The 25,380-nt window shown below is 39.6% G+C and overlaps 1 protein-coding gene across 1 annotated transcript in view; it reads left to right on the top strand.

The window, feature by feature from the left end:
* Positions 1-24,305, top strand: part of FAT4 (FAT atypical cadherin 4) — a 128,188-nt gene extending 103,883 nt beyond the window's left edge. The window contains exons 10-17 of the mRNA XM_027722395.2: positions 4,971-5,075; positions 6,691-6,998; positions 11,142-11,227; positions 12,289-12,468; positions 13,494-13,618; positions 14,746-14,963; positions 19,432-19,693; positions 21,800-24,305. Coding sequence (XP_027578196.1) covers positions 4,971-5,075; positions 6,691-6,998; positions 11,142-11,227; positions 12,289-12,468; positions 13,494-13,618; positions 14,746-14,963; positions 19,432-19,693; positions 21,800-23,676 — 3,161 coding nt within the window. The 3' untranslated portion in view covers positions 23,677-24,305. The remainder of the gene's footprint in view (positions 1-4,970; positions 5,076-6,690; positions 6,999-11,141; positions 11,228-12,288; positions 12,469-13,493; positions 13,619-14,745; positions 14,964-19,431; positions 19,694-21,799) is intronic.
* The last annotated feature ends 1,075 nt before the right edge of the window (positions 24,306-25,380 follow it).

Below are 25,380 nucleotides of genomic sequence, written 5' to 3'. Positions count from 1 at the left end.
AACCAGAATTCAGGCAAAATGATCAACCCGTATGTTCCGTAAATGTCCCTTTGTCATTTTTTTTTTCGCTAAGCACAGAAATATCTGTGGCATTTCTACCTCTTCCAAGTATTTTTTCTCTAATATTTAATAAACTCAAACACAGCAGCATTGTAAAAACAGGCTGGTCTTTGCTTCTGCCATGAGTATGATATTTAAGGAAGGTCTGAACAATCTTAACCAGTGTTATGGCCACTTTTTGTAGAAGTCAGAAAAAAAAATCTAACCAGAGATTACTTATGCTTTTTCGAAGGAATATTTCTGTATTGCAGATGCCCCAGGGCAACACAGCTGGGTTCATTATGGTGTGGGTGTTGGGGCTTGCCACCAATGCCACCAAAACTCACCTGTAGCCCATGGAGTGATCAAAGTATCCATTGCCCCTTTGGGTTTTTTTTCCTTAAACCAGATCAGTACAGGATATAATGCGGAGAAGAAAGTTAATCGATTTCAAAATAAATGTTTAAATACTTAATTTAAGTCACAGCTACAGCAGTGGGTGCATAGTGCAATATCAAGGACATTGATGATCTTTTGCATGAACCTCACAAATTGTACTCCTGAGCCTCAGGTCAGGAGCAATTGCTGTTAATTAACAAGCAGTTCTGATTAAGTTACCAATCCAGAATTTTATTCCGTGTTGTATTAGTGCATCAAATTACTTTGTCAGGATCTTGGCAAAAAAATTCTAAGGGCACCTATGCCCTCTAACTCTGTAGGTCATTAGCACTGGAGATTACATGGGCATATGTTTGCTGTTGCAATGAAGCCAAATACTTCATTATCTCCAGCAGCATACTACAGTATATGCCTCTAGACTATAATTTAAAACATTAATGAAACATCCAGCTGATTTCTTTTGGTATTAAAGCTCATATCTTAATGTTCAACCCTTATGTCAGCAAAAAATCAAGATCTACGTGTGACAAGCTCAAAAAAAAGATGAATATTTTTACCAAGAAAATGTGATGAGAGACTTAGAGTTTGAAGTGCTGGATTTCTTTCATGCCATGAATTAAATGTGGCATCTGATAGGAGCTTTCTTAAACTCCTTGTCAACACAGATAACCTTAAAATAGACTGCCACTGGGGCAGACATTTCTATTTGGGAGTCAGATCTTTTTTAATCGGTTGGATATTACAGAATCAAGATTTATTACAGTGTCCTGAGACTAATTGATCAAGACAGAAAAGAAATGGCACCAATGTAATTAAAAACCAAAATATCTTTGGAGTTTAGTATCAACTGAGCTTATTAGAAAAGATCACAATTAGCATGCAGTATATTTAGACATTTATGTTCTGCAAAAGCATATTTGAAATTCTACAAATTTAATATTCAATAGCTTCTGCAAACAAATGTCAGAATACACACTGTTTGAGAATGCTTGACATAGAGGCTATTCTGTCATTATTATCCTGCCACCGAATTAGAACACGGCTGCTTGGGCTCTTAATCCTGATTCATATATGATTAAAGATAACCACAGTGAATGTAAAAATAAAGCCTGAAACTGTTTCTTCATTATTATAAACCTTGAGTGCCTCAACAACAACAAATTAAAAAAAAAAGAGATTTCTAATTCACTTCACCATATACATAGCTTTGCTGCTTCTCTTGGAATGAAAACACGGTCACATAATTGAATTTTCATGGTTGGTAAAAAAAAATAATATTTACATGGTACTATATACAAGTAGAAATTAGTATTTTCTGAGGCAGACTTTCTGTTCACTGTAAATTAGAGTACATGAGCTGTAGACCTTTATAATGGCGTACCTGAAAACTGAGAGTCAAGGAAAACCTTGATTTATTATGTTTTGTCAGCTGCATTTGACTTCATCATACTGCAAAGGTAATGTCATTCTTTTCACTGGATAGGATTATAAAGACTGATTACCTCAGAGCAACATCATTAGGGTTTAAGCAATCTGTTATAATTACATCTCTTAATGATGATCAGGTTTTGTTTTTAAAATAATCACTTTCTGGAGGGAATATGCTTTGTGATTTACAGTAGTTGTCTGCCCTTCCTTTGAACCCTTCATTTCCTGTTTTCCAAGATTCATTAAGATGAAGGAATGTAGGTTTGTGAAGTTGTTTCAAATACAAGATTAGAATATTAGAACAACCACTTTAAAAGATGGACACAGAAAACCACAAAAACTAAAATTCTCAAATCAGCTGAAATTTAACCCAAGAGCATTCAGCTGGTATCTGTTCCTGGTGCATTTTTAAATTAAAAAAAAAATCTGAGGAAATTAGATTTTTTTAAATTAAAAAAAAAATCTGAGGAAATTAGATTTTTACATAAGCCCTGCATATGATATCATCAGCTGGAGGTGTTGAATGATAAAGGTTGAATGCTGTCTGTTATCAATTATCCAGCATTCTCCTAATTTTCAAGGTCTTCAGAAAAAGATCTTTTTGACACAGAAGTGAATATCCTGAATCTTTCAGCATTTCAGCTGAGAAGCAATCTATAAACTCAACTAACTGCAATTTTCATCTGAAGTGGAGGGCTATGGAGTGGCCCTGGTTTGGGATCTCCCTGGTTCCCAAAACATGGACTGAGATGTTTCCTTCACCTTGCTTGATTGGATACACTGAAACACTAATCAAGCATATATGATTAGCCTAATTCTTTATGCTGTCCAAATAAAACCAGAGTATTCATCTTCTCCTGCATCAAAACAGTAGGAATAAATGCAAACAGGGCCTGTAGCAATAGGACAAGGGTTAATGGTTTTAAACTAAAAGAGGGCAGATTTAGACTATATAAAAGAAGGAATTTTATTACAATGGGGATAGTGAGACACTGGCACAAGTTGCCCAGAGAAGCTGTGGATGCCCCATCCCTGGAAGTGTTCGAGGCCAGGTTGGATGGAGCTCTGAGCAACCTGGTCTGGTGGAAGATGTCCCTGCCCATGGCAGGAGGCAGGAACTGGATGATCTTTAAGGTCCCTTCCAACCCAAACCATTCTATGGTTCTATAATTCTGTTATTCTAAACTCACTTTTATTGGTTTCATGAATTCTTTAAACAATAGTTAAACATGATGAAGATGCTCTTATTCACTGGTTAAAATATGTGCAACTAAAATAAACATCCATATTCTCTTGCTGACTCAGCAAATGTGTCAGCTTTAATGTTAGCTGAGAAAAAGAAGAGTACTTAGTTAGATTGAACTGCAAAAATCTGAGTAAGCCTTATGAGCTACACTTGATTTTTGTGAAAATTAAGCAACATCACTGAGTATTTTAAGCACGTCTTCCTAACTCCTGCAGTGTGTTCTCCTCAGTAAGTCAAAGAGCTGTACTGTGGACCATAATTTTTAAACAAAGAGAACAGCAAAATCTAACATAAAAAGTTAGCTCATCCTTCAGTCATGCCCATTAGAGAATAAAATATAAATAAATACCTCCAAAGCATAATTAGATTCAGACACTGGAAAAGTTTCCTGGATTTATGGTGAATCTACAAGTTACGTATTAACCACAGGAATCCTCCAGTGCTCCATTTCCATCCCACTTGCAGTCACACATGGAGAGCTGCTGCTCACACGGAAGAACTGCTTGCAAACTGTAGGTTAAGCAGAAAAGTAGAGGAAGGGTAAGAAAAGAAGTTTTCTTTATTAGGTGGCTCAAGTTGTGAAATTCTGAAAAAGGTAGCAGAGTGCATATAGCACAGTCCTGATTTTCTACAGTTTCAGGGACCAGCAATGCTTAAGGACTGCATATTGTGCATTCCTGTCATGTAAGATGTAAAATTATAAGATGTATGTGACATATAAGGTTGGACACCCTCTATGCAAGCTCATCTTGTACTTTTAACTTAAACATATATATATATATATAATGTAAGAAATAAAATAATTCATTATCAATGTAATAAGAATGTTAAGGCAGTCTTAACCCTTGCTTTATATATATATCCTGGCTGACAGGAAGTTCAAGGACAGGTCTGAAAGAGTTTAGCTGGTTTTGCCAGTTTTTGCAGTTAAACAGGAGGGACAAACATGATGATATTTTGAAGTTTTTGCTGAGCACAGGCACTGCTGGCAGAAGGGAGATGGGTTCCAAGAGTGAGATGTAGTGAGAAGTGCTGCTAAATTGATCAAAGCCAAGCAATGAAAACCTTAGAAATGAAGATCAATCATTTTGTAGTTAATGTTTCCATACAAAGAAGATTTTATTTTTATACAAAGAATCCCTGTGTCTGTATTCGGCATCTGTTAAAATCTTCACTTTTTCTCGTTTCCCTTCCTTGCTGAAATGAATTATGTGATTTCAGTTTATTCTCTGGGGAATAATATTTACCACATGCGACAATGTCTGCTTAGGAAAGGACTGTGTCCAGGAGAGCTTGTTTTAGCTCCAGAGGACTGTTGCCCCTCCAAGTCAGGAAGGAGATTTTAATTGATGGGGGAAAATAAGAAAAATCATGTAATGTACAATAGCAGCCTGTATTCAGCATGCCCTGTAGAGTGTCCAGCGAGGGCTCTCTGTATCTCCTTTGCACTAATGAGTACCTTGCACTCAACAGGGAGAAAAAAAGATACATTTTTACGATTTTTTAGTTCAGCATTGCCTTTAATTTCGTGATCTCTCTTTTATGGACACCAGTTGATAAAAAAAAAAAAATTGAATTCAGTTAGAAAAACAATACACCTATATGATATAATTACAATGAGACACTTGAAAAGTAAAGTGGATATCTCCAGCCCACATATTATGCCTGTGCCAGGGCTGGGAGCAGCCCAGCATCCTGTCTGTGTTTCCTCTCTCCATCCCACAGCCAGTCTTTGGCACCTTCTCTCCTGGCCATATGTTCAGGATTGGTTCATAACCTTGTGACCTACATACCAGCCTGACTTCCCTATTGCCCTGAATACTCTGACCTGGAAATTGCTTTTATTCCCTAATCACAGGGAAAACGTGTGACTCCACTGTCAACTACTGTGAGTGCAACCCCTGTTTCAATGGTGGGTCCTGCCAAAGTGGGTTGGAGGGGTATTACTGCCACTGCCCATTTGGTGAGTACCTTCCTCCTTCTCTCCTCTTCATCTCCCCTTGCCCTATTCATATTTCTCAAATTGCTATTTATTTTTACCCGCATAAATGATTTCTGGTTTGGAAATGATTCAAGGTTTGGAAAAACTGCATGTATAGGTTTGATTAACTCACTCGTCTTTAAAAGGAAATTAGAAAGTGATGTGATCGCTTCAAGTATTTATTTTGTCATTGCTAGTAATGGCTTCTTTCCCTCTGACACAAAAACATAACAAGATCCAGCCAAACTACTCAGTGCCTAAAAATAAGAAAGGAGAGATAGATAGATAGATAGATAGATAGATAGAGACAGATAACTGACCAAAAGCAGAATGGGTGCTTCAAATCTTTAAATCAAGACCAGTGACTTCCTAAAGGAGGAACTTAGCTCAGCCACAGTTTGATCGGGGCTAAAGGACCTTCCCACCAAGGATATCCCAAAGTTCAGTCTGAAGGAGGAGGTATGATGATAACAAAGCTCTCCTGATGAATAACAGACATTTTTAGGAGAGCTGAAGAGTAAGACCGCTGTATATAATGTCAGTATTTTCCATCGGAGAAGCATGTAGTAGTGCCAAAATAGTTTAATAATTTTTAGAATTTAATTATACCAGATTTGGTTTGTGGAATGAACCCAACTAAAACATAAGGCAACACAGATATTTTAAGGTATCGTGATACAACTGCAGCAAGATTGATTCTGAATGCAGATTAATCCAGAATTTTCATTGCTCATATGGAAAAGTATGGAAGTAAATGCAACAGATTAATAAAAAAACAGAGAAACCTGAGAAATCTTTTACAGTGTTTTAAGGTTGTTGAAAACCCTCTCAAAAACATATCGTTCTCAATATGCATTTGTAGCTAATGCTGGATAAGTTTTTCTATTAACATGTGGAATAACTTCTTTATTCTCTTTTATTTCCTTTATTTTACACTTCCTCAGGGTTTATTAATTTCCTGAGTTCATTGTAAATGTAGCTAATATTCATAAATTAAATCAGGATTTTTTTCTTATTGTTGCTGCAGTAAAAAAAAATCAGGGGAAATTATGTGACAGAGATCTGAAAAGAAAGATGTAGAATGCACCAAAATCTTTACATCAATAAGAACATGAGAAAGCATAATGTTTAAATCACGCATATGCTTTTATCGGAAGTCTAAAAAATGAACCATCCAGTGAGAAACAGTTCAGATAACAGCTAGAGAAAGAAAAATAAACTCAATTTGCAAATTCATTTCCATAACTGGATTAATAAATGCCTGATTGTAATTAACATGTCTGACGTAGCTGTCAAACTGGCTTGTTTTGTTGTTTTCTAAAGAAACCAGAGAGCTCAGTGAAATGTACTTTGCTTTTCAGTAGACATATCTGTCCTTTGTAACTTGATTTTTAAGTTTAATATATGTACCTCAACACCCACCTCTGGATAACAGCATTCTTCTGTTCAAAGTGTATGTTTTTAATCATACATTGGAGTTCCTTAAAGTGCTTGTGTATCACAGCCATGTTGAGAGCACATCTATACTTTGTTCCTGGGAGAATGATTAGTGATGGAAAAAACTCTCTGATTCCAGATTTTGCTTTTTATTTTACAGGTGTTTTTGGGAATCATTGTGAACTGAACAGCTATGGATTTGAAGAGTTGTCGTACATGGAGTTTCCCAGTATGGATCCAAACAATAATTACATCTATATAAAGTTTGCCACTATAAAAAGTAATGCCTTGTTGTTGTATAACTACGATAACCAAACTGGAGAGAAGGCAGAATTTCTGGCCCTGGAAATAGTAGAAGAAAGGCTGAGATTTTCCTACAACCTTGGCAGTGGCACATACAAGCTTACCACAGCTAAGAGGGTGTCTGATGGACAATTCCACACGGTCATTGCCAGGAGGGCTGGAATGGTAAGAAATGCTAAAATGAGGATTTAAGACAAGTTCAGCCAAATCACTTCGGCTTCTCTGTGCACTCAAGGAACATAAAATCAGTAACGTTGTGTCTGCTAGCAGAACCTCCAGCTTTGGGATAAACTTCCCTCCTTTCTGTCTTACTCTAGCTGACTCAAAGCCCTACGGCGTTTGTTTAGTATGATGAAGATAAAGTATAATTAAAAAAACATGTGCAGTGCCCTTACCTCTCTATGTGAAAAATGAGAACTAGGAATAATTAATGAAATAGATGACTACGCATGAGGCTAATTAACTGGTGCAGATTACAGGGATGATTATCAGGGAATGCTAATTAACCATAGTAACTACAAAAAGCCTCAAAATAATTTTTCTCCACATTTGGAAAATAGAAGCGGACAAACTTAAAATTCCAGGCTTCCCTGACCTTCTTGAGCTAATTCAGAGATTTTAGCAATCTTATCAGACTGAAAGCCTGGTTTTCCTCTGTAGCATATGTGTACAAAGTTAAAAGGTGCTATGTTATGAGAATTTTTTGGGGGGAAGGAGGGAAGTTACTTTTCTTTTTGTCCCCCAGAAGGTATCTGAGGGGAGGAAACTCTGCCAAAAACTGGACTGGGACAACTGATGGCCATATGCCTAGTACTCTGACCCCTCTCCTGCCTTCGTTTTTTCTCCAGTAAATGTTTTCTATTCCTCTTCTCTGGTTTTTTTAATATTTCCAAAGCAGAACATAAACCAAATGCTCTTTGAATTCAAGCCAAGCTTTTTGACTTCACAGTGTTTGAGTTAGAAATGAAACCAAATCTATTTGCCATCCATAATCACTAACTATTGCCCAACAGTTCCCTTCTCAGACAGAAATGGAATCCCATATTCTTCCCATGTTTGAATTTAAAGTCATATAAGAGTAATATATGACTGGGGCTCCACTTTTTGTTTTATATATTTCAAGCTAGAAGTGATGTAGGGAATAAAAAACAATAAACTGTTCTAGCCAGCATGGCTCCCCCTAAGTCCTTGTAGTGACTTCCCATCAGGAACTGCTGCAGAAGAAGGTGCTGTTGCCGAAGAGCTTCAGGTCCAGGGTGAGATGTCCATTGGTGCAAATGTCCCAAGAACAGCAGAGGGATGTATTTCCTTGTGGTCTGGGTTTCTCTGTAGGACCAGGGTTGTCTCATGACCTTCCTACATGATGATTTTTTGTTCTCTCATAAAAGAATCTTGAACCTGAAACTGCATTTCAGTTCATAGTGCAAGACCCGAAATCGCCATTTATTGTGGGTGTTGGTCTCTTCTCCCAAGTAACAAGCAACAAGACAAGAGGAAATGGCCTCAAGTTGCAGCAGGGGAGGTTTAGATTGGTTATTGGGAAAAAGTTCTTCCCCAAAAGGGTTGTCAGGCATTGGAACAGTCTGTCCAGGGAAGTGGTTGAGTCACCATCCCTGGAGGTATTATTCAAAAGATATGTAGATGTGGCATTTAGGGACATGGTTTAGTGATGGACTTGACAGTGCTGGGTTAACAGTTGGACTCTTAAAGGTCTTTTCCAACATAAAGGATTCTATGGAATCCAGTCTTCAGCTGGATTTGCAAATCCAATTTTTTTATGTTTGTAGGAGTTATATATCCAAACAAGATGAAGGATAATTGTGATGTTGAGCAATGACTTTGGTTTAATGTGCCTTGGTATCAGATACTTAATTTGTATCACGGGTTCCAAGTGGTAAAGCCCAAAGGTGCACCTTAATCTTGAAAAGCACCAGATTCCCATTTTAGTAACTAAAGTAGCCTGATATTTCTATAAATAGGATTTAAGTGCCTAAGTATAGGAGCACACAGGAAAAATTGCAGCAAATAAATAAAGTACACTTAAGAAAAAAATAGAGCAGGAAAATGTTTTACTTGTCAATATGCCAGAGGACTATAGAAGAAGAGATAACATAAACAGGTCTATTTACAGAAAATTTCAGCTATGAATCCTTCAGGCTGAAAGAAAACATTTAAGACAATCCGTACCTTTGTCTGTTGTTTTTTTTTTTTTTAATGTTTAAACCTTTTCATTAATGTCAGCTGTTTACAAACACAGTATGTGAAAAGAATCACCTTTGTCTTAGATATTTCTGCTGCAGGAAAAATGTCTCCCAGGTGTCCAAAACTGTATAAAATAGCCCCCCCCTTCAGGATTCCAAATCTGTCATTTCCTACAGCACAGTGGGATTTTATCGGAAACTGGTAAAATCATTAAGTTGTCAGTCCTGAGCTATTGCAGAGTGACGGGATAGAAAGTTTCATAATACAGCAAGGTAACTGTAGAGTAATGCTTAAGTAACAAGCAGGAACATTTGACTAACATTAGAAAATAAATTGTATGAACTCTGGTCCAAGGAAAATATATTCTCAAATATCCTGCCCTTCAGCTGGGGTTGGAGCTTGGCTTGCACAGCGCATAGCGATGTAAGTTAGGGAGATTACGCTGATTGAGCTAAGAACAAAAAACTCATTTCAGTTTTTGTTGTTGATGTTCTGAAGGAAAATATGTATGCATGTGATGGCATACAGAGCAGCCAGCTTATTATTCTTTCTGTGAATTGTTTCATTTATACAGGGCTATAATCTGCTTTGGAATTGCAGACTGACATTTCTTGGGAGAAGCAGTTTGCTCGTTATGTATGGAAAGAAATTCAAGATAAGCTTTCATTAAAAATAGCAAATTGAACAATTTAGGCGTCCTGTAGGGCATGATTTAGGGCTAAGAGCTACAAATTTAGTTGGTCAATACAGTGTGTCAGCCTGCAGTGTGTATTTGGAAATAGCATGGACAATCTGTGGGGATTTCAACAGGCTGTTGTTAATGAACTTCGTTGCAGGCAGTAGAAAAAACCTCTGCAGAGTAATGACATACTGATAGCTATTGCTGCTTGCTCAGCTCCTATAGAGTAATCTAAAGCAAAATACAAACCCAGGCATTTTTAAAGGTGGCGTTTGATTTAAATTTGCTGTAAAACGGTACCACACATCTAGTTGAAACATGAGGAGCTGATAAGTACAATTTGGAGATTATGTTTATTTTTCTACAAATTTGTTTTAAGGAATAACTAACCTTCAGGGTTGGTTTTTGTTCTTTTTTCAGAGCATCTGTTATTAATAAATCACTGTGGAGACAATTCTTTGCTAAATAAGGAATAAAATAAAAACTTCTTTTTAAATCAGCAGGAGTTATTTCATGATTTTAGTGACAGCTTTAGTTAGACTTATAGAGATTACAAATAGATGTGCCATGAGTAGCTTTATTGTAAATGATTTAGATAGGTAATCATAGAATCATAGAATCATAGAATCATAGAATCATAGAATGGTTTGGCTTGGAAGAAACCTTTAAGATCATCTCATTCCAACCCCTGCCATGGGAAGGAACACCTTGCACTAGGAACAGATTGAGGCGACTTCATTGTTTGGGACTTGATGGCTTGGAGATGATAATAATAACGGTAATATAGAGTAAGACTGCTCTAAGCATTGATGATGCCTGGTACTTCTCTAAACATCAACTTGGTCCCACTGTGGGTGTCCAAATGCTTCTCCATTATCAAAGTGGAGATCCCTCGTTCCTCATGACCTGTCAGCCTAAGGGTTACCTTACCCCAGTCCACTTGATTAGTTTTTGAGTTCTCTTGAGTGGTAGTTATTATTTTTAACGAGTAACCTCAGTGTTGGTACTCCCAGCTTTTGGAACATGCTTCTTATCAAGTTCAAGCAATATGTTTAATGTCACGGTCAGGCCCCTGAAGGAACGCCCTTTGTGTTTGGAGGGAGCAACTTTCTGTTCAGATTATCTGAACCATATCAAGAGTAGGATATGGTTCGAGCCAAAATAACTGCAGTTTCAAGGAGTAAAGCAAAGAAATACCAAAGAAACTCTACCCAAATCTGAAAACTTGGTTTTTGGTTGACTGTCTGTATGAAGCGGACATTGGCACCCTCTCTGTTAGTAATCCACACCTCGGTGTTTGCTGTGCTGGTACAAGTGCTCCATTCTAGCCAAGTCCCTGATATAACATCTTTAAGCATAAATATTTATTGTGGTTGGGGACTACAACCGTATAATATTCAGCATATTTGTGTGTGTGCCTTTTGCAGGCAGCATCCCTGACTGTGGATTCCTGCTCTGAGGATCAGGAGCCAGGCTACTGCACTGTTAGCAATGTTGCTGTTTCAACTGACTGGTAAATAATTCTTCATTTTGTGGGGTTAGTTTGGTTTTTGGATTTTTTTTTTGTTAAAATTAAAAGTAAAATTAAAAAGAAATCTCCCTGTAAAGCCAGAGAAATTTGGAGTAATGATAAGGCTCCCAAGTGTCATTTTCTTCCATCTTTGCAGAAGCAAATTAAATTTTCTCTGTGTGCTGCTGCTTGCTGGTTCAGGCTACATTTCTGCATGGAGTTTGATCATAACAAAGGGTTTGCTCAGAAATCCTCAGTTCTCAACTCCATCTCTGTCCCCAGGCTGTGGTGGCACTCAAGAAATGTGTGGCCATGGGTAGTCTGCACTGTGGTGTAAAAGGGAGTAAGATCTATTGCCTAATGATTTGGGGTCATATATTTATTTCTTTTTTTAAACTTCACCTCTCATTTCGTATAGAGTTGTAAGAAACAATATCACATGATTACTGCTGTCTTTAAAAAAATACTGGGAGTAGTTACTTTGTCATTGTTTTCAGTAATTTCCAGGTGTTGTCTTTTACAGTTTTCAGTTTGCAAACACTGGTCAGTAAAAAAACAAACTTTTTTTCTGGTGTTTATTGTAACTAATTACATAGCCTTTCTGTTGCATCTTTGGTGATAACAATAACTTTTATCCCAATCACTTTGGCTAATTTCTTACAATAATCACAATCATATTTTCTGTCACACACGTTTTCCCTGCTAGCAGAGGTGCTATATCTTTGTAAAACAATGAGTCTTTCTTCCAGCTATTTAAATATCATCTACAATCTAAATGATAATTGGGTAAAAAGCTTTATTCATTATGATCTCAAGCACACTGTTATTATGTGCTTGAAATAGAAATTTTGACTTGCAATAACTGAATGTGAATTTGGAGTCATATCTATTTTAACTGTTAGTTCAAGTGCTTTTGATCTCTCTGTGTCCACTTCTAAATGTAAAATAGAAATTTTGGAAGAGGAACTTTATTCTCAGACTGTAGCTGATGGTTGCAGTTTATGGGTTGTCATCACTGTCTTGATGTCTGATACTGATTAGTTATTTTTCCAACTCTTTTATAGGACTCTGGATGTACAACCAAATCGAGTTACTGTTGGTGGCATCAGGTCCATAGAGCCCATCCTTCAAAGGAGAGGACAGGTGGAAAGCCATGATTTTGTGGGCTGTATAATGGAGTTTGCAGTCAACGGACGTCCCCTGGAGCCCAGCCAGGCTCTGGCAGCTCAAGGAATCTTAGATCAGTATGTCTGCTATATGTGGTATCAAATGGACCATGTTTACAATAAAGGAAGCTGTCATGAAAGTCAGATGCTATCCCATTCAGACACTGTCAGAGATTCTTGTAAAAAAAATTACTGTAGAATATATCGTGAAGTGGGAAAAATACAGGAAGAAAGGGAATTTGGATGAAAGGTTCACAAAAGATTACAGAGGCTTCAAAAAAGCAACATCATTACATTTCTATTGCCAATGATTATTAAAGTTGCTTTGCAGGCTGAAATTGAGTAACCCTGTTCTTGGGTTTCTTTATAAATTCCACCTGGTTTTGACTGTAGTCATACTGTTTGCTAACCTTCTAGTCCCTTTTATTTCCTTTTAATCCACAATGTCTGTTCTACCACTTTGCCTCTCAAGTATCACTGAATTTCTCTCATATCCTCAGAGTCGTCTTTCATAAATGATGAACTATCTGATTCCATTGTTTTTTCCAGCGCAGTGTTTGAAGTCACAGTCGTAGCAATAATGTCAGTCCTCCGTCCAAATTTCCTAGCTCACCCTTCCTCTTTCAACACCCAGGTTTGTGCTGCTCATTGTGAAACAGAGTCTCTGGCAGTCTGCGGCATAAAAAGCACCTAAAAGAGGTTCTGCTCTCTGGCATAACAGAAGCAGGAGTTTGACTGTCAATGAATTCTTTTCTCTTTTGTAAGACTGTTACAACTTTACACTGAAAATTGGGATCTACTTTGAAACAGGAACTGTCTATGGAGATTCTTGGAATCACAGAATGGTGTGGGTTCGAAGGAACCTTAAAGATCATCTCATTCCAACTCCCCTGTCATAGGCAAGGACACCTTCCACTAGACCAGAGTGCTCAAAACCCCATCCAACATGCCTTGAACACTTCCAGGGATGGGGGAAAGAGCGATTTTTGCATCTCTGGGGGGAAGAAAAGGAGTACCATTCAAATGCAGGATGCTTCCCAGCATGTTTTCTCTGCTAGTTTACGCGCATATTCTTCAGCATCTACTTCTCTGATTTCTTTCAGGTGTCCCAGACTGGAAGGTGCTTGCACAACCAGCCCCTGCCAACATGGTGGCACCTGTGTCGATCATTGGTCGTGGCAGCAGTGTCACTGCAAGGATGGACTGACAGGAAAGCACTGTGAAAAATGTACGGAGGAGGCTTTACTGTCTTCCTCTTAAATGTACACCTAACTATGGCTTAACCAAATGCTGTTAGGAGTTTCTTTTCAGGGCCATGGGATAATGAATTTTATAAAATAATGGAAACAAGCAGCATGCTAACCTCTTAAATAATTTTGAAGGAAAAGTCCACAATGGACTATTGTCCTTTCACGAACTAAAAATAGCAACAATTTAAATGCATATTTTTTCTGGTCTGTATATCGCATTTCAAGGTAACTTGCACTCATTTAAAACTACTGGTTCCCAATAATGTATAATTCGTAACTAAAATAAAGGTATCCCATAGGAGGAATTTGTCTGCTATGGGGAGGTAAGAGGGTAAGTGAAAACCCCTTCATGTAAATGTTGTGTTCATATGCTTATGGCCTCTCCAAACTAAAGTCCTTTTAATCAAATCGACCATAGATTATATGCAAGAAAATATTGTAAATGTAAATGAAAACAAGGCATTTACACTCTAGGGTTATTAACTCTCGTAGGAATAGCTCTGTAAATCAATATGAGATCGTCTAGGAGAGCAAAGTGATTTATTTCCGTAGTTGTAGTATAATGACTGGGCTTTGTTTTCTTACATGTCCCATTGTTGTTTAGCTGATTTATATGTTTTTATTGTGCCGTTTTACAAAAGAATTCAGCCATAATTTTAGCAGCATTTGGTAGTCAATGCTCTGCCATTTTTTATTCACTTTTTTATACCATAACAAATAGAAAGTTATTATCTCTGCCCTGAAGAGCTTGGAGTTCAATATATCATGAAACTCTACTTGCAGTAATGGAAACAGTAACATCCCTGGGAAGGAATTGCAGTTCTGAGAGCCAGATTTTTTTCCCTACTCCCTCACTTGTTCCCTAGCGAGTTTTAATTTACTATTGACTGATAGCAGCAGTAAATTACTCGCACACTCCCACTCTCAAATACACATTCTGGTTGAAGCCAAAGAACAGAGGGGCTGCAATTGCCATTCAGTCCTGCTCTCCCACCTGACCTGCTCTGAACTTGATCTGTGCTCTGAGACAAAATGGTCATTACGAGGCAGGATGGCTAGAGCTGTAATGAGCTGCATACTCAGTACGTCCCTGTCCTTATCCCAGATATCACTGCTGACACCGCCTTATCGCTGGAAGGCAAAGGACGACTCGACTACCACATGAGCCCAAATAAGAAGCGAGACTATGTGATGAGACTGGGAGCTCGAGGCGCCGGTGTGGGACCCCCGAATGTGGAACACTTGGAAGTGAAGTTCAGGACAAGAAGCGAGAACGGTGTTTTACTTCACATCCAAGAAAGCAGCAACTTCACTACCGTGAAGGTAAGATTACAGCTAATGCTGTTTGGTTTGATTGGGCTGCCTCATGCAGAGGGATCAAAATCGTGTTTTTCCATTACTCTTGCTGTTTCTTTTAAAAAATATAGGGCCTTTAACTGAGCCTCGGCACTGCTCCAGTATCATTCATCTTCTCAACAATTCCCTTGCTATTTGCCAAAGTATCAGAAGATCTTGATGGTTTTGTATCTAATCAGTTTTGTCTAGACTCCAAATAGTGACCGTTTTAAGGCAGCAAGAATGTTACTCATTGCCATGGTTATTATCATCATTACACTTTACAGAACAAATCATTTCACTATTGGCCTTTTATCATCTGACTTTTTGAGCCTTGAACCCAGTCCCTCCTTAAGCTAGCAAACAATTGCCAAAAAGTTTTCGTTAATTTCTACTAACATGGCTCATGCTTATCAAATTAGGAAGTGAAGGATAACTTGAATTCATGAGGTTACTCATAGACCAGTGTCAATATCAAATTATTTTGAGATACATAGCTGAATTAATACTTCAAATGCCACACTGTTTTGGTTTGCTTTTTTTTTTTTTTTCTATCAAAGAACTTTTTGCTGCACGAGTTACCTTTCTCAAGAGAAAGCGATGGTTCAGTTCCTGGCTATGACTCAGTCCATTTACTCATAACTCTAAATGAGTACAGCAGTGATGTTGGCAAGCCCCTTTATTGGGTTGGTGTAAGCTCCAAGTTTCCTTGACTGCTCTAAGGCTTTCCAAGTTTTTTTTTCCTGGACTTCTAAAGAAATTCATACAGAAATTCACACTTTCTAAGCTGCAGCCCCATGGATATTCTCTACCTGCCTGATCAGAGGTACGGAGCTTTCCTCACACATCAACTCTGTTTAAGAAGCAAGTCTGCACTACTTCTCTGGCATGTGCTTTTACCACATCATTAAATAAGAAGTTTCTGCCTCGGTCATATTAGCAGATAAGATCTCATAATTCTGAGTTTTGGAGACAAAAAACCTTTTTCTCCCTAGTAGCATTTGCTAGGTGAGCTCTACAAGCATTATTAAAAAAAAAGAGAGTTGCCTTTCCTGTCTGAAAGCACTAGTGCTGTGTTTATGCAAACACTCTGATCATTGTTAATATTGGTGAAGTTATACAAGCAAGCAGAGGGTGTCAAGTCCCAGACCCAGCTGTGGAAGGGCAAAGAGCAGAGGTTTGCCTCGTAACAGATGCAGAAGTTTGAGGAAGGAGAGGTAACATCAGCATGCCGGTTATTGCCAAAAAAATCCTAGATGATGCTAGTTAGTAAAACTGTAGTAATTTAACTGTAGTTAGTACAGTGTGGCTTCTGCACTGCTGTTTGTACCCCGAGTAGGTATCACAACAAGTGCTTCCCTCAGTGGTGGCCGAAGACGCCAGTGAAGCCACCCCACATGAAGATCTCCATGGCATCTCAGTCCACCTCTGGCACAAAAGCTGACCTTTAGAGGCTTCTGTTTACAGCTCTTGTCAGTCTTCAAAACAGATAATTTTGTCACTTGGGTTTTGGGTCTTTTAATACGCTTATTATCCACAGTATGAGCACTCAGAGAAGACCTACCATGTGGTTTTGATATTAAATTGTGCTAGGGAAAAGCTACAAGTTCTGTAGCTGCTTCCATGTCTCCACATTTTTCCTCTTGTAGTTAATTAGTTTTGGTGTAGCTGGGATTGGGGTAAAATCAGAGAAGTGATAATAAATGAGATCCACTGAGACTGTGAGCACTTGAGTCACTAAATGATGGATATAAACTCCTCACAAAGAACCCAACAGAGGGCTTTATGATATAAAAGGATCCTTAATGCAAGACAGATACAAACCTTTGCAGGTTACATTAATAATGGTCAAATGCAGGTGGAAAATGCTTCCTCCAAAACCCACAGCAAGGAAGAATGTGGGGGTTTCCTTATTACTAAAGCTCCTTGTCACGTCTTATTTTCCTACAAATACACATTGTAGGTGACTCAATTACTAAGAATGGGATAAATACAGCAGGTTAAAGGTGAAATTGCCTGTCTTGCTTTATCTGGAAATCTCATCTGAAATCAGATTAAATTAGCATAAATGGAGTTCTAAAATCTATGAATTGTAAGGGTAGAGAATGTGGATTACAGATTACAGCTAACAAACTCACATTTGAGAGTGGTGAGACACTGGCACAGGTTGTCCCAAGAAATTGTGGATGCTCCATCTCTGGAGGTATTCAAGTCCAGAACGTAACCCTTTTAAGTGATATCTCATTCAGTGAGCTATAGATCTGTAAGGGATAGTGCTCAGTTTTAAGACAAATGAAAAACAATTTGTTCAGTAAATGGGACTTGGAATATTAGTACAGCTGAATCATCCTTGTAGTTAGGAATATGTTTGCTTTAGCAGTTCATTCTTTTCATTATATTTTACTTTTTAGTTACTCAGCCATTTAAATAAAACCCAGAAATGGGTGTTTCTCAATACTGTCAGCATCAGCATTTGTTTCAAATTTAGAAATATGTTCTGCTTCAAGGAACCAAGAAGAACATTCCTTATTTTTTCCTGCTCAAAGAATTTATGGACCAGTCTTGTCTCTGGAAATTTTCTTTTCCAAATGCCCCTCGTATGTTATTTGTGAGTCTGTTAGCCTTAGTCACATGCAATTTTAAAGAAACAGAAATAAAGAGACATAAATCAGTATGGAAAATATCAGTTGTTGACAGGTAAATAATTCTACAGTTCTTTTCTAAAGTGGAATTCAAAGTTACCATGCTGTGCTCAGTCTTCCCTTAAGCTTGGAGGGTGTTGTCTGACATGGTGTATTTCTTTCTGTTTACATAAAGACCAAAATACAAGGAGGTATTTTTATGGAGCATAAAAGACAAGATAAGACTAATGATCCAGTTACAGGCTGCAGACATAAATATGTGTATATATTCAGCTCAGTTAATCTTTTTATAAATGATTATGGAAAACGGTGTTTAATATTTTACAATAATCTTTGTTGCTGCATTTCAAAATGTAGGATTTCCTTTGGGATGTGTGATAGTTTAACATATGCCACTTGTGTTTGCCAGTAACAAAAGCATCGTCTCTGAGGGCAGCTTTATCAAAGAGGCCCTCAAAGAATCCATTTTCAAATAATCCAAATTATTGCATTCATAAATGAATACGTGCTAGATGCATTCATTCAGGCTGCTGCCAAGACATGAGCATGGTCTTACAGCTGTATTAAAGCTGGTGTATGAACAAAGTGCTCAGAAGTGTATGAACAAAGTGCTCAGCTTGCATCACTAAAGAAGTGAATCCAGAACATTTAACAGTTTCTGGAAAAGAGAGCAGCATTCTTGGAGCCGGTGAGTCACCTCACAGTTCTTCCCAGGTGAACATTATTTTTCCTGGAACAAAGGATGCAAGGCTTTGAGAGCTTTCAGCAAACCTGGGACTTTGCTGGACTGTGTGTGTGCACGTTCTGCACACTCTTGTTACAGGTCACACACTGACAGAGCTGCAGTGAGGAACACAGGGTGGAAAGCAGTTGTTTTATTTAACATGCAGAGCATGGAAGGAAACTTGCAACAAGAGCCACCGTGTATGAGCTTGCACAAGTCTGTACACCCTTAGGACATCAGCTGACATACCCAAATTTATGCAATATTTGAGAAACTGGCAGGCTTGGATTTTAGGGATTCTTTTTAAGCTCCTATATCTTAAATGCAGAATTTGCACTGATCTCATTTTGGGATTATAATAAGAGGTTTGAAATCCTGCATCTCATGATTCAGTAGAATTGCGAGGCGTCATTCCTAGATGAAAAGCCAAAATGTTCTTTTTTTTTTTCCTAACAGCTCACAAGTTTTAAAGCCGTTTGCTCAAGTAAGCACCATTTGAAAATTTGCCCAAAATAAGGCACTTTGCAGCTTTTCAGGAAGTTTTCTGAAATACAAGTGGTTTTCTGCAAAATACAAATTAGCAGTCAAAACAGATATTAAATGGGATTCTTACTCAAGCCCTGCCATGCCTTATACATTCCTATTGTGTCATAATGAAAACTAGATGCAAGATTTTTGGGCAAGGACAATCTGCTCACTCTGCAAAGCATTTTCCACACTTGCCTTGAAGGAGGAGGAAGAATTATTAGTTTATTGGTTAAAATGTTTTGTCATGTGCATGTCCTATAGCTGGCTTCTCAATAGGTTTTTCTCTTATGATATTAGGCAGGGAATGAGTGTAAGATGTAGATGGGATATTTCTGCAGAGGTTTCTACATGTGATGTGTTTAATTCTGGCCAAATATTTAGTACTAAATGATTAATGCATTTTTAGTACAAAACAATTCTTTGGAGGAAAATACACCCCAACTTTCTATTACACCAAAGCCACATGTAGCTGTATTGAATAGGCATCACACTGGTGATGTGTGTATAGGAGTTGTTATGCGATATGATGTTAAAATTATCCATTATGTGTTCTTCTGCTCAGATAAAAGGTGGGAAAGTGCATTACATATCGGATGCTGGAGTTGCTGGGAAGGTGGAACGGAACATCCCCGAGGTGTACACTGCAGATGGTCAGTGGCACTCGGTCCTCCTTGAGAAGAACGGGTCTGCCACCATCCTGTCAGTCGACAAGACCCACAGCCGAGACATTCTCCATGCCACCCAGGACTTTGGGGGCCTAAATGTCCTTACCATTTCTTTGGGAGGAATTCCATCAAGCCAACCTTTCAAGAGCACAGTTGCAGGTAATTTTTGTTCCACTTGATTTTTTAATATAGTGCACATAAGCACATTTGAACAAAGAGTCTCCATTTGCTTTAAGGTTACCCAAAGTACTATAATTCTTCATCAGTAATTAGAATACATCCATCCTTTGCCAGAAAAACTGCAAATTGAATGAGTAAGGGTTACAGACTTTGTTCCTTCAATACACACTGCAGGCTTGTTGTTTCCAAAAGCAGGCACTCCATCTGCAGGGCTTTTTGGAAATGGGGAGGTGGCTTTGGTTGCTTGTCTGTACATCAGTTGCTATAATTTTGCTATCCTAATGGAGAAAAAAAATAATCTATTCTTTACCTGGGTCAGAATCTGGAAAACCAAGGCAAAGCTTTCATTTAGGCAAAAATGCTAAATGGAAATTTTGTCTCCATAGGGGTTTGGTAAGTACAGTAGGATTTAGCCTGTTATTATTATGACTAAAATATTTTCTGGAACTCCACCTTCCTCCTGCTTTATCCTGTTGTCAAATGAAGAACAGGATTTATTTCTGAGCAACAGAAAACAAGGACAATAAGGAATCACCCTCTGACCAACATCTAGCTGTTAAGAAGTAAATCAGTCTCCCTTAAGAGTTAAAGCAACTGTCTTAAACCCTGGCAAAAGAAGTCAATAACACATATTTGATATCATTCCCCCAGTGCTAAGTAAAGATGGAAGTGATTTTTAGCTGCAAAACATGAGATAGTCCAGACAATGTAGATGTAGATTTCACAGAGTTTTTATATCAAAAAATGTTCCTGGCTTCATGATTTGTGACCAGATAAAGTATTTTTGAGTGGAGCAAATTCACACTTTACACTTGTGTATTGTGAATTTTTCTGAAATGTGTTATGAAATCATATGGATGCTGAGATGACCTTTATCCTTTTTACATGTATGTTTTATGAGCAACATGTGCGTGGAAAAATCAGAGGCTTGTAGGAAAGCTGGAACAAAGAAAATTGAGGACACTAACTTCTCACCACTGCCCAACACTGTGGCAGACAAATTAGGAATGTCTGGCTTCCATTAAGAACACACAATCCAAAATGTCATATTCATATGATTTGATTTTATTTTAATATTGGATTACATTGTGTACGACATACCAAGGATTTACAAGGGGTGGTATAAAACTCTGCATGAACTCAGAGTCAAAAATATCTGCAGTACCGTTAAAGGCAGACAAAAACATACGTGGGTTACAGTTCCAGGGCTGTGAAGCTGTGTGTCCAATAACATTTTCAAACCTGGGTAGACCTGCTGAATTCCTCATTGCTGTTTATCAAATCACTGCTGCAAGGGATCACCAACTGTGCAGCAGGGTGATCATCATTTTTGCTTTGGCTCCCACATGAACCTAAATCTTCAATTCTGAAGATTATAAACCTTTAATATCATCTCATATGACTCTAGTGTGCTATTTCATGACAGAGTAAACCCGTGGAACCCACCTCTGTGTACCATTTTGCCACAGGTCCAAGCAGAGATCAGCATAAGGTATCACTGCCTTAAAACCCTTGAAGAAAGAATTAAGTCTGGAGAACACAGAGAATTATGGGATTGTCAAAAGGCTGGATTTTCCTGCAACCTCACGTGCAACCACCCCAGAGAGCCTGGGGATAATTCCATCTCCCTGAAGTCTCACAGCACTAAAATTCGTTGTAGAGTAGCACAACAACCGGGGTATGGGAAGTTTGGGAAAAGGTCACTTGAGATTCAGAGACACAAAAGTATCGTCATGAATGTAGGAGACAGTAAGGCAGGAGGTTTAGCTGAAGCATCCAGATAATGTTTGGTGCTAGCACAGCCGAGCCAGCTGCACACAGATTTCTCTGTGGAGATGATAGGAAGTTTTAGAAATATGGGAAAATTAAGAAAAAAAAGGCATTTCAGTATATTGAATGAAGTCACTAGAAGGCATATTTGTTCAAATTCAATTTCAAGACATTAAGTACTATTAGACTAGATGTTTTTCTCTGGTAACCATTTGAATTCTTGGCTTGTTTGGTGAACAGTGGAGCCTGTACTGCACTGTTGACAGTGCACATTCAGTCTTCAGGTCCTGACATGACTGTTGCTTTTTCTCCTAGGCTTTGATGGCTGCATTTCCTACATCAAGTATGGTGGGGAGAGCCTTCCCTTCGCTGGCAAGCACAGCCTCGCCACCCTCTCCAAAACAGACCCCTCGGTCAAGATCGGCTGCCGCGGCCCCAATATCTGTGCCAGCAGTCCCTGCTGGGGCGACCTGATGTGCATCAACCGCTGGTACGCCTACCAGTGCGTCCCACCGGGAGCTTGTGCCTCCAGCCCCTGCCAGAACGGAGGCAGCTGCGAGCCTGCAGCACACGCCAGCTTCACCTGCAGCTGCCCCGAGGCATACGCGGGACGGACGTGCGAGACGGTGGTGGCCTGCCTGGGGGTCTCGTGTACCCCTGGCCACGAGTGCAGAGTGGGGATCAACGGTGGCCACATCTGCCTCCCGTCCCCCCACCCCACCGAGCTGTCCCTTCCTCTCTGGGCCGTGCCGGCCATCGTGGGCAGCTGCGCGACGGTCCTGGCACTGCTGGTCCTCAGCCTCATCCTCTGCAACCAGTGCCGAGGAAAGAAGTCAAAAGGGCCGAAAGAGGAGAAGAAAACAAAGCAGAAGAAGAAAAAAGGGAGTGAGAACGTGGCTTTTGATGACCCTGACAACATCCCACCCTACGGTGATGACATGACTGTCAGGAAGCAGCCTGAAGGGAACCCGAAACCCGATATCATCGAAAGAGAAAACCCATATCTCATCTATGATGAAACCGACATCCCGCACGCCACGGAGACGATCCCCAGCGCCCCGCTGGCATCCCCCGAGCCCGAGATCGAGCACTACGACATTGACAATGCCAGCAGCATCGCCCCCTCGGACGCCGACATCATCCAGCACTACAAGCAGTTTCGGAGCCACACGCCCAAGTTCTCCATCCAGAGGCACAGCCCACTGGGCTTCGCACGGCAGTCCCCCATGCCCCTGGGAGCCAGCAGCTTGACCTATCAGCCCGCCTACGGGCAGGGCTTGAGGACAACATCTTTAAGCCACTCAACATGCCCTACTCCCAACCCCCTGTCGCGACACAGCCCCGCACCCTTCTCCAAATCATCAACGTTCTACAGGCACAGCCCAGCGAGGGAGCTGCACCTCGCCATAAGGGAAGGGAGCCCACTGGAGATGCACAACGATGTCTGCCAGCCTGGCATTTTTAACTATGCCACTCGACTGGGGAGGAGAAGTAAGAGTCCACAGACCATGGCGAGCCACAGCTCCCGACCAGGAAGTCGCCTGAAGCAGCCCATTGGGCAGATCCCTCTGGAGACTGTTCCTCCGGTGGGGCTGTCCATTGAAGAGGTGGAGAGACTTAACACGCCTCGCCCCAGAAACCCCAGCATCTGCAGTGCAGACCACGGCCGGTCCTCTTCAGAGGAGGACTGCAGAAGGCCTCTGTCCCGGACGAGGAACCCGGCCGATGGAATTCCCGCACCCGAGTCCTCCTCCGACAGCGACTCCCATGAGTCCTTCACCTGCTCGGAGATGGAGTACGACAGGGATAAGCCTGTGACATACACCTCCAGAATGCCCAAGTTATCCCAGGTCAATGAGTCTGATGCAGATGACGAGGACAACTACGGCTCCAGGCTGAAGCCCCGGCGCTACCCCGGCCGCCGCGGCGAGGGGGGGCCCGTGGGGGCACAGGCAGCCGGGGCCGGGGAGAGCTCCCTGCCCGTGAAACTGGGGCAGCAAGCAGGAAACTTCAACTGGGACAACCTCTTGAACTGGGGCCCAGGCTTTGGGCATTATGTGGATGTTTTCAAAGATTTGGCATCGCTTCCTGAAAAAGCAGCAGCAGCAGCAGCAGCAGCAGCGAGTGAAGACGGCAAAGGTGGTACAATAAAGCCTGTTTCCAAGGAGGGGGAAGCAGAACAATATGTATAGGCTTTATCTCCTGGTATTGCCACAGTGCAAAGCCACAGGGGCTGGTCAAACCATTATATGGTTGTAGAAAAGCCAAGGTCAGCATCTGAACCCCAGGCCAGTTTGGATGGAGGAGACTTTAAAAATAATAACCATTATGCTGCTGAAAGAGACTTAAAAACATTTTTAATTTAATTATGCTTGGATGAATTTATTTCTCCTGCATGCATTGTATTTGCAAACCAGATATTCGGCATGCAGCCTTTGGAAAGGGTTTCCTGTTTCCCATTGTTTGGTTCGTGATTCTTAAATTAATAATGCTTTGTTCTGAAAATGAACTAATTTTTTTGTTTTAATTGTGAAGGATGTGCATATTGTCTCCAAATACTAACATATTTTACGATGCAAGAGTATTGAGGATTTAATTTTCCTTAAGAAATGTGTGGAAGAAAGATGGTGAATGAAGGAATAACAGTAGTAAGGTGTCTCAGAAAATGTAGTTACCATATCCTGCAGTTGCTCACATGTGACTTTATGGATGAAAGCAGCTTGAATAATTGCTGGCAACAGTGCTGTAAGTCTTATTCCATACAAGAGGTGCTAGAAGCAGCTCAAGCCAGTCAGCACTTTAGGAGTTTTTTCCTTTTCAGTTCGTCTATTTGTTTGTTTCTTTCTTTTTCTTTTTTCTTTTCCTTTTTTTTTTTGTTTGTTTTGTTTTTTTGACAAAGTTGTGTGAGAGCTTCTGAATCTCTATGAATTTTTGGGGATGCTTACTTAACCCTGGTCCCTTCCTGCCCCCCTCAGTGCTTCCCATGGGAGGGGAGTGATGGGCATTTGTCAGCCCAGCCCAGCACCCTGGCTCGCAGCAGCAAGAGCAAGGGAAAAACCTCTCAGTTCCAACATCTCTTGGCCTCTCATCTCGGCTGTGCTGCTGCTGCAGTCTGTGCTTCTCCCCTGATTCTGGTTTCCCATCTGTACTATGGAAAGGTAGGAACAACACTTACTCCCCTACCTCACAGGGGTGGTGTGAGGACTAATTAGTTTAACTCATCTGAAGTGCTTCGACATTATAAAGCACTATAATAAGTATTATCATAATTATTATTAAAGCACTGCCTTGCCTTTGTGACCTTGGAGTGGCATTTTCTACATTCTATGATTTTCTGTGATGGAAACTTTGAAGAATTATTTATTGTATAGAAAATTACTGCACTCTAGCATTTTGGAGCAGATATGAGGGAAAACTACTTGTAGATTCATTAATGTAGCTTACCAGTTGCCCCCAGTTCCCTAAAGTTTTAGGTAAAATAGAACCCCACAAAGTCTTTACATCTTCATGCAGATCTGATGAACCTATTGTACTGTGTAAAAACTTCAATTTTTTTTTTTTTTACCTAAGCTGTGTTTTTATATCAATATTTTCCTATGCTGAATAGTTTTCTTACTTTCAGGGAAGGTAAGAAAAATACTTTTTTTACATTTGTTACTTATGTAACATCCATATTTTTCACATTTTGATAAAATTGTAACATACTGTATGCTTTCTACCTGTAAATGCCAATAATAGAATTAAAATATTTATTTAAAATCCTTAGTGTGTGTTATTGTTAACCTTTTGTCTTTTCTCTCTCTCTCTGCTTTTCACTCCATCTTCACTTTTGGGGTTTAAGTTAAAAGCTTTTTAAGATATATAATCTTTTTATCCAGAAAATAGGCTTTGAGAAT

The sequence above is a fragment of the Pipra filicauda genome, unplaced genomic scaffold, assembly GCF_003945595.2.
Source record: "Pipra filicauda isolate LSUMZ 115617 unplaced genomic scaffold, ASM394559v2 scaffold136_size1984543_pilon, whole genome shotgun sequence".
NCBI lineage: Eukaryota > Metazoa > Chordata > Aves > Passeriformes > Pipridae > Pipra > Pipra filicauda.
This window is presented reverse-complemented; position numbering and strand designations above follow the sequence as displayed.